Source organism: Platichthys flesus, chromosome 2 (genome assembly GCF_949316205.1).
Source record: "Platichthys flesus chromosome 2, fPlaFle2.1, whole genome shotgun sequence".
In the NCBI taxonomy this organism is placed as follows: Eukaryota; Metazoa; Chordata; class Actinopteri; order Pleuronectiformes; family Pleuronectidae; genus Platichthys; species Platichthys flesus.
The window spans coordinates 27,200,533-27,215,992 of NC_084946.1; the positions used below are offsets into that span (position 1 = coordinate 27,200,533).

General features: G+C 43.5%; 1 protein-coding gene across 1 annotated transcript in view; it reads left to right on the forward strand.

Annotated features, from left to right (window-relative positions):
• The first annotated feature begins 3,149 nt into the window (after nt 1–3,149).
• The window catches only part of LOC133972119 (sodium- and chloride-dependent taurine transporter-like), a 33,329-nt gene continuing 21,018 nt past the window's right edge, over nt 3,150–15,460 (forward strand). Inside the window, exons 1-3 of the mRNA XM_062409360.1 lie at nt 3,150–3,362; nt 12,923–13,152; nt 13,295–13,429. Of these exons, the coding sequence (XP_062265344.1) occupies nt 12,924–13,152; nt 13,295–13,429 (364 nt within the window). The 5' untranslated portion in view covers nt 3,150–3,362; nt 12,923. The remainder of the gene's footprint in view (nt 3,363–12,922; nt 13,153–13,294; nt 13,430–15,460) is intronic.

Genomic DNA, 15,460 nt, shown 5'->3' on the forward strand with positions numbered 1-15,460 from the left:
GCAGCATGTGACTTTGTATACTCAGGATTTGTTTCGACACATCTTGGTTCATTTCTGCAAAAGAGCAAAGACCAAAGTCACACTTCAAGTTTGTTTTGCTTCCTTTTTTTGGGGGCCAGTTGCGAGACGTTACATTTCCACAAAGCAAAAAAAAAGAGCGTCCTCTTTTATCAGAGCTTTGCTGCTTCGACCAGTCGACCACAGCTCTGGCTCGCTGCTAAATTCTGTTTAACTCGAGATGCACATGGCTGCAAAGCATTTGCTCTGCAGAGATAAAACCTCATGGAGGATGCATGAGCCTGATCTGGTCTGAATGCATGTTGTGTCCAGTTCGGTGTACAAGGATTCAAAGATCATATTCAACTATTAATGACAGATATTTTAGAAAGTTGTCATCACAGCCTCTGACGTTTGTGCTTCACTTTGCAGGAACTCTCATGACTCTGCACATCTGGCTGACAGGGAATCAACTAATCTTTCTTTGAAAAGTCTCTTTTTAAAAATAGGTTTCAAATCCTGCATTTCTTACAACCCCAGTTTGCAGTCTTGCAAAAACAGTGTTGTCTCCCATTCTCTCCCAGACAAGATAAGACGTGGCCTTAAAGAGTTTTTCAGGACAGAGGTTAACGTCTGCTGCCGACAACATGTTTGTGTTTTATCTGCCGTGTCCGAGCGGCAGAGACGTGAAGCTCGTTAAACTCTGAAACACGGTCAAACGCAGAGTGAGGAGCAGAACACGTCATAAAAACACACGTATGTTTCAGGTCATGAAGTGAACATTGACCCACGATGTCTCTGAGTGTCTGGGTCTGTGTGGCCATCGTCCCTCTGATTTGAATACATCAGATATGCAAACCAGCCTCTGCCCTTGTACTTGACCATTTCCTCATCAGACATAGCCACACGTGTGTGTAAGGATTCAAATCCTCCTCCTCCTCCTCCTCCTCTTCCTCCTCCTCCTACTCCTCCTCCTCCTCTTCCTCTTCCTCCTCCATCCACGTCGTTATTTCCTTGGCAACACACACAAACTGCTTGGGCCTGCAGGAAGATGAAGATGCAGCCGAGTGAAGAAACGATTGCTTTCAGCTGGAGAAACTGTTTTAAATTGACCTTCTACAGCGACTGTCCTGCTGAATGATATTTGCTGCACTCGACACAAGGAGGACGATTTTGTTAAAGTTAAGACTTTTCTATCATGAAGTGCAGTGAGATATTATATTCAGAAAACCTTTAATTCCAGAGTTTGGAAGAAGAGAGAGACAAAACATAAACCTTGGAATGTTTTGTCAAATGTTGGTGAATGGTTGGAGAACATACGGCCTCATGGTGGCGCTGGAGATGAGATGACAGGTCCAGGTTCAGTCTCTAAAATCCATTCATGTGAAAATCCAGCTGTAGTGTGACAACAGAAAATCTACAAACACTAATGAGATGCTTTTTTAACTTGAGTTTGTGGTGTTTATTAAATTATGTTTCTTATCGAGGGTCATTTCACCTTTTATAAAATCCCTCACTAGCCATGTTCTAAATTATTGAACATGAATTATATTTGTTGTCCGCCTCATTTCGGTGTATTTTTATAGATATGTATTATATTATTTTATGTTATAGAAGAACTTTGAAAAGGAACTTTCCAAGATAAACAAAATCTCAAACAAACTTTATTTTCTTACCGTAGTCACTTTATTAAACTCATCACAGTTATTCATCATTATTCTGTTTTCTTCACCGATAACGTCCCTATGCTTAACAGATGACCCGTGGGGGGCGGGGCCAATGTGACCGAGTTGAACGTGTCTTCTTCTACATCCTCTGAAAAACTCCAGCAGCTATCTGTAACTCTGGAGAAGTTGTGAACTTGGGTCTGAAGATTGTGGCGGTTGTTTAACCCAAGATAGCAACTCGATAAATCATTCAAACGTTTGTACAGGATGCACTCGTGAACAAGGATATATAAAATCTATAAAATCTATACTGCAGATAAACCAGGTAGGATGGACACAAAGTTTTCACTCTTTCGAATCTGAGAGTAGCTCAGAGGCGTAAACACGGAGCAAACATCCCATTCCATGCAAGGCACTGCACTAGTGTTAATAAAACAAGTTTGGAGATGATAAATATTCTAAATCATGGAATAAAACATGATTATTTAATTTGTGTCATGATCATTTTCGCAGGAGACAGTTCGACTTTTTGCAGGAAATGCACTTTTTCTTAAAGATGCCTGAGTTGCATCGGGTGTCCCAGTGAAGCAGGTCATGTGACTGAACTGGCACCAAGACCCTGGCACTGGTGGAACTAAATTAATTCATGTAACTATCCATTGATATTAATAATTGCACCTGCACGTGGAAACTGAACCACAAGCTGCTGCTGTTCCTCTGGGTTCCACGGGTTCCTCCCACTGAGCCTCTTCACTCCCACCACCGCGTGGACCTCAGTGACTGCGCGCGCCTGCTTGGGTGATGGGGAAGGGGGTAGCGGGAGCGCGCATGGGATACTGAGCGCGTGCCCATGAGAGCCGGTTTAGAGATATATATAAAAAATAAAAATGCTCGCAAAATGTGTGCCTAGTGCTGCGTTCAGCTGCAGCTCGGAAACCGGAGCTTCTCTGTGTGAACCCTGCTAACAGGATGCGGAGAGGATCCGATGAACAGAGCTGCTCTGTGGAAGATGATGAGGAGCCCGAGGCGTGTTTACGTTTCAAACTCATATGAATCTGGTTTCTATTGATTTGGGATAATTCCTCCTGTGTGGTGCTTCGGATCGTCCGAGTGGGGCGCTCATCACATTCAACCAAAGGGGATTTGAATTGTGTTTATAGTCTAATAATACAACATTTGTTTGAAAAGGAAAAATGCATGGCAAAAACTAAAACAGGAGGAGCTAAAACCCCTCGTGCATTCAAAGTGTATCTTACGCACAAAGAAAGAAGAAGAAATATCCCGTAGCACGATAGCATTTTGTAAAAGTAAAAGTGCATTTTTATTTCAAGTTTGCACGAACCCTCACGCGCAACCTCCCCCCCACGTGAAGGCAAGAGCATGGTGACGAGCAGCAGCCACAGTGGATATTTCCTGACGCTGTGTGCGGACCGTGAAGGCGGCAGACACACGGCTCTCCTGTTGCTCGGAGGAGGCAGGCCGGTAATTTTCCACTGTTTCTGATCCCCCCCGATGCAAGAGACAAAGGTCAGAAACGGAGGCTTATAAATAGGGTAAAAAAAATTAGGCTACAGACGCGTCCAGCCCTCAGACACAGGAGGACACGGACAAGACAGCACGGACACGGGACCCTACGCGCAAAGGACATTAAAAGGACACAAAATAACAAAACAAGACAAAATCCCATCAGCAGAGCAGGTAACGAGAAAAAAAACACACACACACGCGCGCCCGACACACACCTATAAAGCAACGGGCGAGGATGAATGAGATGCTGTGTTCGGATTTTGACGCGTTTTATTTCATTTTGATGATTTGCAATGAGCGCAGGTTGATTGTATCGGATGGATGATGAATTCAATATGAGAGTTTCTGGAGGATGTATCGACTCAGAGGGGAAAGGGAGATGCAACGTGATGCTGGGGCCTGTGTGGTGTGACTCTATTTACACTGTGGGATTCAGGGATGTTGTCTCCTGATGCTGTGGCTCTTTTTTGTGTTGTGTTGGAATAAATGCTGCTGTGTGTGTGTGTGGGGGGGGGTGCGCGCTGGCTCGTGCGCTCAGGGAGGAGAACTGGTGGATTTGTAGAATAGGCTTCGAACGCAACACGATCGCACCTTCATGTGGTTTTCAGTGTTTTATTCCAATTTGGGTTTATTCCTCCTCGTGGCACGAACACGCAGTCTCTCCACCCCCCCCCCCAACACACACACGCACACGCGCTCCAGATGCCTGTTTCTTCTCATTATTCCGGATTAAATTCCAATCAGCCGCTGGTCCAGTCCCGCTGAGGAGGTCTAACACTTCCAGGTCACCACTGGCTCGATTCTCTCTTCCTTTCTACAACACGTGGACCTGAAGTCATTTCTTCTCTCACTCTGTTTTTTAATGTGCGTGATATGTCTGTTGACTGTGTGTGATCTGTAGAATTCGTTACTGAGGAGAGGAACGCGCTCGGAGCGGGGAGGAGGCGGAGATGCTCTTCAGGCGCACGTTGCACATCGTGCGCTCCCCCCCCCCCCCAGCTCTCGCTCTCTCGCTTGTTATCGCTCTACCTTTTGTCTCGCGCTCTCTCTTCCCCTCTCTGTTTGACTTGGCCTTTTTTGGTGAAAGGTGACTTTTCTCTGGGACCAGACTCTATTTTAAGCGCTTTGTGCCAGTGCGCAAATAAAACCAGTGCAGTTGTGTTTATTTTTTGCACAATCCTGCAGTGCACATAAGACCAGAGGCTGTTGTGTTGTGGAAAGCAAATGTTTTCTTTCTAACGTCTACAAACCGCATGTGTCATCTTACGTGCAGTTGTGTAATTAGTTGTATTTGCTTCTTCACTTGCACAGTTTTTCTGCCTTTGGGCCTTGAACTGTTTATGTGCATGTTTTGTTTGGTTTTATTCTGGTGTCTGTTTAAGTCTCATCTCTGTGACCTAATGCTAAAATAGGAGAACCACTGAGTTGGTGGGAGCTGCAGAGTGGTTTGAATGTATGGTTGGTTGTGATAGCAGGTGACTGCCTCCATTTTGGATCTGTTTCAACACTGGAAAATTACCCAGTTGTTGACGCCCACAGTCCACCAGAGATTAGCACTTTTTTTTTTTTCTTTCTCTGCATTAGTGAAGAGTTGCACAACACAATTCAGACGCCAATTAAAAAGCAGTATAAATGTTATTTGCTTTTAATAATTTCAACATGTTTTGTCATTTAATATTTAACCTTAAAAGCATTGTAAGTGAAAGCTGAATAGAATTAAAAATCTGTTTTTAGAAGTTTCTGTCCCCAACCTTTTTGTTTTCAGGGCGATAACGTTGCACCGAGATTAAACCAACATGAGGTTTTGAATTGTCGCCATCTTTAAGATCAACGTGGGACAATAAAACAAAACAACAGTTAATTTAATGAGAGCTGGAGAAGGTTGTTGGTTCGTCGCTCTCCCTCATGTGGTGACGTAGTCTCACTGAATCTGGAGAGAAACTATGCAGACACATCGCAAACAAAGTGACACCACATTTTTTGAATTTCTTTTCCTGGCTAGCTGTTGTTGGGATGCGACCTCCGTTGTTTTCGGAGACACTGACTGACTGTGTGTGTCTGTGTGTTGGTTCCGTGGCCCTGACTTTAATCTAATCTCCCCGGCTGCAGACTCCTGCTGATGTGAAGTAACCTTCTGAATTACTCGCTGTGAGCTCCGGATCGAAACAGGCCCATCACATCTGATCTGGTTAAGTTCCTGTATATCTAAAGTGGGGTTGGGCTAATGGACGATGTCATCACCACCCAAAGCTCTTAACGTCCAGTGTCCAGTCAGCGAATCCCGGTGCAGCGTTTTAAATCAGGTGACGCACAACATGGCTGCCGCTCTGTTCGGGAAGCAAACATCTGTAAAAGTGGAAAAACGTTTGTGAAACTAATGAGTTTCTGAGAAGCAAAACTTTTTTAGACAGAGAAATCGTTTTGCTCGGGGGGGGGGGGAAGTTTTCTCCATTGTAGAAAGTTAGTAGTTCCACAAGGGATCGTGGATCAAACCAGGTTAGCAGAGTTTACCAGTTGTTGGTCCGACTTGGTTGTGTGGTTGTTGTGTTTTTGTGTATTTTCCCCGTCAGGAGCACATTTTTCAGATTGCTCCAGCACCACATGAATGCACCAACGATCAAATACCACTGAGCTGCTCTGCAAGGCCGTGCCCGCGGCAAGAATCCAGTTCTTCATCTTCTTATGAGAGAAGCATCACTTGAGCACATGCATCACTTCCTGTGTGCTGGAGGCTGTTTCAAAGGGAACGGTCCCAGTTGCATGTTTACTCTAGAAAATCATTGTCGTAAACTGTCGAAATTGACCCTGAAATCTTGTTTTTAACCAGTCGGACAAAGTTACTGAGAAACATGTGGAATGTTTGTGGTTTTGTTCACGTCTCTTTGTCGTCTTGTGCGTCTGTCAGAGCAGCAGTGAAAGCTGCCTCATTAACTGCAGGCTTGTTTGCTGTTAAATCATTTATTAAGTCTGTAACCTGAGGTGAGTGCATTGTGTGTGTGTGTGTGTGTCGGTGAAATCTCAGCCACAGGCTCGGCAGCATTCTCACAGCAGCTTCTTGAAATGGAAACGGAGCGCGGCTGAGCGAGTGGACACCGACACTGTGAATAGATACCCCCCCCCCCCCCCCGTTACGTCGCAGGATCCGCTGACAAACTTTTACGACGGGGCGTCCTTGACCTTCGCTGCTCGTGTGCTTTGTGCAGTAACCAGCGTGAACTACTAACCCACATGCACACACGCCAACAACCACACTCACTATCGCACACGTCATCTTAATGTCGTTATAGCCGCATCATTAGTCCGGCATGATTTCCTTTAATTGCATTGTAGTTGTGGTTTGAGCAGCTAATGAAAGTGATCTGCAGCTTTTTAAAAGGTTTCATTAAAGTGTTGAGCGTGTTGATTTACAGCCGCCTCCCGCAGGAGAGTCACACTCAGTCTGATTAAAAGAAAACATCGGTTATTTCTGTCGCCTGACACCAAGTGCGCTTCCTCATTCGCTGCCAGGAGGAAGGAATTTAATCATGGAGATGCAAGGTGAATGCCCCCTTGAGGCGCGGAGGCTGTTCACCAAAGAGAGGTTTGATTTCCCCAAACTTTGCATCAAAATCCTCAGAAAAAACAGGAAATGGTTCAGCAGTAACCAGAGAATGAATATAGAGTTTGTAAATCTGCATTTTAATGACAGAACCTGATACAGCTTCATAGATATACATTAATATTAAGACTCAACTCATCAGAAGATCTTTTAAAGGCTTCTGAAATCATTTTTTATTATACTAGAATTCAATGTAGCATGGATACTAGTCTGTGGCCCAGATCGCAGTAGTTCCTGTTTGTGTTTTTAGTATCTCCTGACTCCGACTCGTGGCCTGGTCATAAATCTGGTGTCTTTACGAGTTTCAGACAGACGACATCTTCCTGTCGCGTGCCCACGTTTTTGAAATAGCCAATGCACCTGTGACCTTCTGAGCTCCCATGAGCGTGCTGGTCTTAGAATGACAAGTGATCAGACACATTATCTGTGATCTCTTCAAGCAGCGAAGAGCGGTTCCGCTTTTGACCGTGAAACCTCGTCGGATGTCAGTGGGGCAGTGTTTCACGTTTATTTGACCGTGGTAAAGATGAGTATATGCACTCCCACTGGCAGACCGTTCCCTCGTGTGCAAAGTAAAACCATTTCCTCATGATCCACCAGTGGTCCACCAGGGTGCCAGCGTTCAGGACGGAGATGAAGTCCGGCTCTGGTCTGATTCCACTGCCTTCAAGGGAATTTAGCCGTTTGCACTCGTGTGTGAAGATGATTAAATTCGGGCGTTTTCTCTCAGTGAGCAGGAAATTCACGATCTAGCTGATCTGAGGGTGAACCTTTGAGATCTGGAACCAAAGCCATACTTGTACGATACCTGCGGATTCTGAAGCTTAGTGAGTCTGGGACTGTGCGATTTATTTTGGTTTTGTGTTTAAACAGCACTGCTGACCTGCTGTAACCCGTGACTGTTGACTCTGGTTAGATAAGAGTGACGGACGTGCACGTCTGTGTTTTTCTCTAACTTCTTATCTCTCACTCTCTCACTTGTTGTTTTCTGTTCCACTTGACGTCTCTGATCTTGTGAGGGTTCGTTTTATCAGCGCGTCAGTCGCATCTATTTTGACCCACTTCTCTCTCCGGCTCTCACATTATCTTACTCTCTGTGACACATACAATTTTTAGTACCCGCTCTCCATCTTGGTACGCCCCCCCCCCCCCCCCCCCTTGTTATTTTAGCCTCCCCTTTACCTCCCTCTCACTTTATCTGTCTCGGTTAACTTTTAACAGCTCTTTCATTCTTCTGTCCCTTTCTTCCTCCCACCCATGACCTCTCCCTGTCTCCCTCTATTCATGTCTCTCCTTTGGCCTTGGTTTTTGCCTCTTTCTCAAACAAATATACTCACAAAAACATGTTTTTGTCTTTCTCTAACATGAAAGTGAGAGAAAAGTCTGAAATGACGTGAACGAATAATTAGGAAAAGGAAAAAAAAGTTGGATGGAGGGAAGGAAACATACAAATGGATGACGGTGAAGAGCGATGGTATAAACGAAAACAAGATGATGTGCAGAAGAGGGAGTAATAGAGGAGGAGGAGAAGATACAGAGGGGGGAGTTTATTAAAAGTTAAAGAGGAAGAAAACATTCAAGGGTGGAGGAGGAGGAGGAGGAGCAGAGGGAGGCATGGGAAGGGAGTGAAGCAGCAGGAGGAGGGGACAGAGCAGTGGAAGAGGAGAAGAATAAGGATGGACAGATTTGATGATATTTTACATGTCGCTGAGTTATTTTTCAACAATCTGCTCCTTGTTTTGGTTTAATATCCACATCAGTGGGAATAAGACTGTGATCCTGTGATTTCTATCAATGTTCAGAATCCGAAGACGATTCGTTGGGATGTGATAGAATGAAAACTGGAGGAGGAGAAGAGAGAGAGGGGGGGGAGTGAGAGAACGAGAAGATGGAGTGAAAGAAATTGCAGCTGAGTGTGGGGAGGAGGGGCGGATGAAATAGGCGGTCAACCCAGTGGAAATGTACATGGTCTTAAAATAGGAGTGTGTTATGTAAGAGGTTAGGGATGTAGTAAGTGTGTGTGAATGCTTAAGTGTGTTTTATGTGTGTGTGTGTGTGTTATCTGGTGTTGCGCTGGTTGGTTATGAAGTCATACTTTACAAGTCCAGAGTCTGTATCCAGTGGACACACACACACACACACACCACTAGACAATGAGCCTCTATGTTTTACACTAGGCTTTTTGCCTGAGCTTTAAATCGTCCCACAGTTCATTGCGGTTCCCACGGCCGCTCTCGCTCTCTGGAGGTCGGCTTATGGGCAGCGGTGCAACAACAACATTTCCTGCTGTTGTATATCTTCTCTGGTGTTGAGAGACGCTGAGGACTTTCACTGCCGTCATCAAATCATGGGAATCATCAAATCCCTCATCCTACACATTTAGAAGACAGCAGTCCAGTGACATTGTTGTTTTGGGGATTACTCAAGGTAGTTTTCTTTGGTTGATCCTCCACAGCAGCTGCTGCGGCTTACGCTCAACACGCCACTCCATCCATTTTCCACCTCTTATCCAGAGTGGTTTCTTGGGTTGTGGTGGCACCAAAATAGTCAAAAGGTACCCTTCACATCCTTCTCCCCATCCACAGCATCCACCTCTTTCCTGAAGCCTTCACCAGTCAGATGGGAGATGGAATCCCTCCAGTGTGTTCTACTCATTGGTGTTCACGCTGTGGGACATGTCTGGATCTGCACCATCGAAAGGCATTAAAGAGGCGACCGTGAAAAATGACAGGATATCCGAGCTGCTGCTTATCTCTGAACCTTTTAAAGGAAACAAATTTCAGCTGCTTGTGGGCACCTAGTTGTTCTGCACATGGCAGAGAACTGCAAGAGTCCGCTTGTTTGCACAAGGGTCAGCAGAAGCCAACAAAAGCATGCTACCTATTCACAATGGTCTGTATTGTGGCCCTTTTTCCAGTGCAGGAAGTCACATGTGCTGTAGGTATTTCAAGTTGAAGTAGCATTTACCAAAGAAAGTGCAATACAAAATGAAATGTCTCTTCCCACACAGGATTTTGAAACTGTAGAGCAATACCTGAGAAAAATCGGGTAACATGGCTTCACATTTGCTTCTGTTTACTTCCTTGATCATTGATATCAATGTGCATCCATGTTAATTTTGGATCCGTTCATTGATATTCTACAGTGAATGTTGTTTCCTTTTTAATCTTCCTCCGGTTGAGCTCATTTTTTAAATTCTTTTGATTGTTGTAGATGAAACCATATCAGGAGATATTTCCAATCCTGTGATGAAGAACCTCTCAATGTGAAAAAATTAACTAAAGTTAGATCTGTTGCATTTTCATCATTTTTTTTTTGTATACATTGGTAAATAAATTTGATAATACTTTACCTATACTATATCTGGTACACGTTATACAGTTGTACAGATGGTAAAGGCTTTCATGGAGTGCCACAAGGTTCGATTCTGGGCCCCTGCTGTTATAGTCTGTCGCAGCAAAGAGTGAATCTTTCAGTTTGTTTTCGCTTTCATTCATTTTCTGGATGTAGTCTTTACAGCAGTTATCCATCCATTTCTGAAATCATAATATTTGATTTTTGTAACATGTTATATTCAGAAGTAGTATAAGCATTCATTATTTAATTAATGAACCTTTAACATTTTATGAAAAAAACCTGCATATTGATTAGTCCAGCCACAGCAGTGCAGTAAGATTTCCTGTTATCTCTAATGCATTGTTGGTTTAGTTTTTCACGATAACACGTCAATCCGGCTCTGTGTTGAAAGTAACATCATTATCCGTCATCGCTGTTATTATCTCTCACGATAACAGCGTGTCACAGACATAACGGCGTCTACAAACTCACAGCAGGAAACACTTCAACACAATCGTTGATTTTTTTCAGGGAAAGTTGGAAGCACAGTGGGAAAGATGTCATATATCATTTACACACACACACACACTCACACACACACTCTCCTGTCGACTGCGGCTGTCTGCATTGTTATGCCTCATGCAGAAATCTTTAATATAGATACTTTACACTCATGCTGTGTCTACACTGTATAAAACAACCTGTAGAATTTACCCAACAAATCTAAGATACCTTTTTTTTTTGTCAACCTTCATTCAACAGCTATGAAACACTAAAATAAATTAGATAAAGTTTCTACATTACACAAATAATTACCCATACAAATTGAGTAATATTTACTCTAGAGTTTTTTTTAGGCAGAATTTGTCTCATCAGACGAGAGGAGATTTCTCGAAAAACCTAGGGAACATTAATACTGGACAGACGGTAGATGTTACTCCAAGAGACCTGTGTACTGTATAATATACATATATTAAGTATTGCATTTTTATTCCAATTGAGTCAAATGTTTCATGATGTATTAAAGAGCTGCCCTGTATAAGTATTCTATAAATGGTTCCAAAAGTTCAAACTATTATTTTACCACCAAGACGTCATTGGTATTTTAATAAGTCATCGCACAGAGGAGAGGGGAAGAAGAGACGGGAACTGTTGCATGTGCTGCTCACTAATATTACAAAATCGATTTTAAACCATTTTCATGGATTTTATCTAGCACCCTGAAAAAATCCTTTTTTTACAGTGTATCCTGGGCAGCAGCAGTAGAAAACAAATGTTGTCTTGTGTTCAGGAAGTCAGATGGACAGGGAATGAGTGAGTGAGAGAGAGAAGTATTGAGTGTCAGTTGTCTGACAGATGGACAGAGAGCGACAGACATCTGATCACTGACCGATCCCTGAGTCACATGTTTTACTTTTAATGAGGAATGGAGGGAGTTGTAGAATACTCATCTTTTTTTACCTGTACACAAATATACAAGAATGGAAAATCTTGATTTTGAGGGATTCCACACGACATCTATTGCACTTCTGTCCATCCGGAGACAGGAACCTCTCACATGGGGAAACTCAAATTCATGCCCTCAAGGCTTTCAGGTTAAACCCTGACTCATTCTGCTCTCGTTCTAATGGATGAGTTATTGTTAAGGAGGGGTCATTAATGACCGACATAAATATACATGAAGTTGTCTGAATAGTTTTCTATTCCTAATATCCATTACTTCCTGGTAGGGGTGCATAGATATGGAAATTCTTGGCCGATACGATGTTTAAAACAACAATCTAGCCGGTACTGATATTTGCTTATTTTGTTTGTTATTCATTAACCCTTTTGTGCCAGGAAAACAATTAAATCATTATTTAAAAAGCACTTTTTAAAATAATTTCAGCCCTTATCACTTATCTTTTAATGAGCACAAATTCAATCAGATTTATGAAACAATCTTTAGTCATATTATTCCCATTTTACCACAAGTTGACATGGTTCCTTGGGGTCTTAATGAAATGTCTTTAACATATTTTGGTCAAAATACCACAAGGATCTTTTTACCCTGTCTAAAACAGCCCTCCTGAGATTGACCTGTTTTGAGGACTGGGTTTATGTTTTATTATGACTTGTGTTCAGTTAAGACACCGTGTTAAAGGAGTATTGAGATGTCCTGAGGGTCAGTGAACAGGTCGGGGTGGGGCATGCAACAGAACTAGACCAATGGGATGGGGTTGTGTGGGATGAGAGATCCTCATTGGCTGGTTTGTTGGGGGTCAGGGGTTAATGAGGAAGGAGGTGTCGAAGACAGTTGTTGATGTGAGGAGTGTTGGAGAAGGAACAAGGAGTTCGTGTTGACGTTAATAAAATTACAAATAAGAGAAGAAGTTCCGTGTCGTCTGTGAGGCGGGGACGTTTCAATACCATTGAACATCGGCAAATACCATCGGTAAAGTCACTTTTATTACCGATGCGCCGGTGGCAGTAAACCAGGCGATTATAGTCCGCTACCGATGTACGGCCGATACATCGGTGCACCACCACTTCCTGGTCTTTATTTTGAGTATTAATTGCAGCTTTGAAAACCACGTAGATGTTCTGCCAGAACATTTTAATGCTCGACTTCCTGGAGATTTTTTGTTGATCAACCTGGACGGGGAAACTTCTGCCACCAGCCAAAAATCTGGAGCTGGAGAGTTGGGTTGTTTCTAAGTTTGTCCCCTCGCTATAGCAACAGTAGATGTGGTTCCTGTTAGTTGATTATTTGCAGACAAGTCTCACTGGAATGATTCTCTGTCTCCTGTTTCTACAGAATGGCGCAGAAAGAGAAACTTCAGTGCCTGAAGGATTTCCACAAGGACACTCTGAAGCCGTCACCCGGTAAGAGCCCTGGCACCCGGCCTGAAGACGAGGCAGAGGGCAAACACCCTCAACGGGAGAAGTGGTCCAGCAAGCTGGACTTTCTTCTGTCCGTGGCAGGCGGCTTCGTGGGTTTGGGGAACGTCTGGCGTTTCCCATACCTCTGCTATAAGAATGGTGGAGGTGAGGCCTGAGAAATAATGGATCTCTTTATATTTGTCTATCAAACATTCTCTGTTGAATTGTTCGGATTTGAATTCATGCTCATTCGTCATTAACTCTTTATTTCCCCACCTCTTGTGTCCTCCTTCCTTCACTCCACCAGGTGCATTTCTCATCCCCTATTTCATTTTCCTGTTTGGCGGAGGTCTGCCCGTCTTCTTCCTGGAGGTCGCCTTGGGTCAGTTCACCTCCGAGGGCGGCATCACCTGCTGGGGGAAGCTCTGCCCCATCTTCACTGGTACGTGGCCCCTCACTAATCAATCAGTGTGGAATAGATTAACACTGATAAGGCAGAAATACCTTTTTGATTAAAAACAGTGTCAATCTTAAAATGAAAATTCCTCCAGAATACGTACGTTTTCACCACTTTCTAACTTTCTGCCAATTTTGGTAAGAATTTGACAATTTTAAAGCCCTCAAAAAGCCAATTCATTTGCCTGAATAATAATCAATACAATTTCAATAGGGTCTCACCTGACCTTCCATGTCAGTACTCGGGCCTAATAAATGGTCGTATAGAGAAGTAAAATAAAGGGTGTGGATATTAGGCTGGTTATTGAAATGTAACTTTTTTTGTTTTGCTTTCTGTTTAACTAACCGTGGCACAAATGTACATCTTCGCTTCATCCTCACTCGTGTTGTTTACAGGCAGCAGTCGAGCAAAAGCCCTAAGAACACAATGTACCGTTTGTGCTCACAGCAACAAACAACAGGCACACCGCTAACAACCCCTGGTTAGAGAGAAATTTCCCTCAGGAGTTGGTGGAGACCCAAAACGGAGCCAAAAGAAACACAAATGTTGCTCTGTAATAACAGGATGTGCAAACACGTCAAATTATAAAGAAGCATAACACATCCCCCCAGTTGGCTCCATCCAGGCCTTGTACACATTTTCAAATTACTTGTAAAGTTGTAACTTCATTGACAACGGAGCAAATGTTTAAATCTGTCGTCATCTATTGTCGTCTGCTCCGTCCGGACTCGAGCTCCACCCACTGCCCCACCCTTGAGCAATCTCACTGATTCAAAACAGAGATCGGTGTCATAGGCCCCCCTTTCCCGTCCAGCTGGAGGCTCTACATTTTCCAGACCTCTGTTAATTGTCGCAGAGAATTGGCTGTGCACCGTTCGGCTGAGTCACACCAGACTGCTGGGACTTCACCCTGCAACTGTTACCAGGCAACCAGGCCTGCGCTGGTACACCGACACACCGAGGATCCGTCCTCACGTTATAGATTCCTCGTCATTTCATTAACTTGATTTAATTATTTACTTATGCCGCCATTCTCACTTTCACATATGCACGCGTTGTTTTTTCTTTTTCCCCGATACATTATCCCTCTGCCGTCTAGCTCTCTCACAAGCACACACACACACACACACATATATATACACACAAACACAAGATGGTGAACAGGCTGTCCTAAATCATGCGTTGCTATGGCAACATCGCTGCAACACATCAGAGACACGGCGAGCGAGAGAGGGAGCGAGAGAGAAAGAAGAGGCAGAGAGATCTGAGGAGCATCAAGATGGATGGATGAAGATGAGAAAATAAAGACAGGAGGCACGGAAAAGAAGAGAGAAACAGACTGAGGAAGGAAGGATAAAATGGAGGAAATATAGAAGAGAATGATAAATAAGGTTGAAGGAAAGAATAATTCAGGAGGTAGAGGAGAGAGAGACCTGCTCCTGTATCTTTATTTATTGTGTTGATGCCACTGAGTAAATCTGGGCTGGTAATTATGAATGTGGAGTTTGAACTGAACTGAGACAAAAACAGAAGAATGAGGATCGGCCGACAGTAGATGGTTTAGTTTCTTGCTTTTTAAAAACCACCGAGTCAATCAGAGCTGTGTGGGCGGGATTAAAACAGGGAACCAGTCCAAACCAAAAAGGAAAAACAAAGATGTTCAGTGTCGATGAGATCAGTGTGGCTGTACAAGTTGTTCTGAGCTGCTGAACAGAAATAAAAACCGCTATATCATTGTATAATTTCTGAGAAACCAGACAGCACAAACACTGAGTGGTTCAATACTGATAATTCAGGATAATACAAGATAATCCTGCCATACAGACCAAATACTAAAGTCATAGTCAGATCTCATAGTCAGGCACTGTGTGATTATCCTGTTTTCTTAAAGGACAACACAACCAACACATATTGAATGACTGAGCTAATACAAAGTAGTAGTGAAAGGTAGAATGTAATAGTACGGATCAGCAGCTTTACCAAAGTCAACCTCCTGAGCGAGAACCAGCTGTTCAC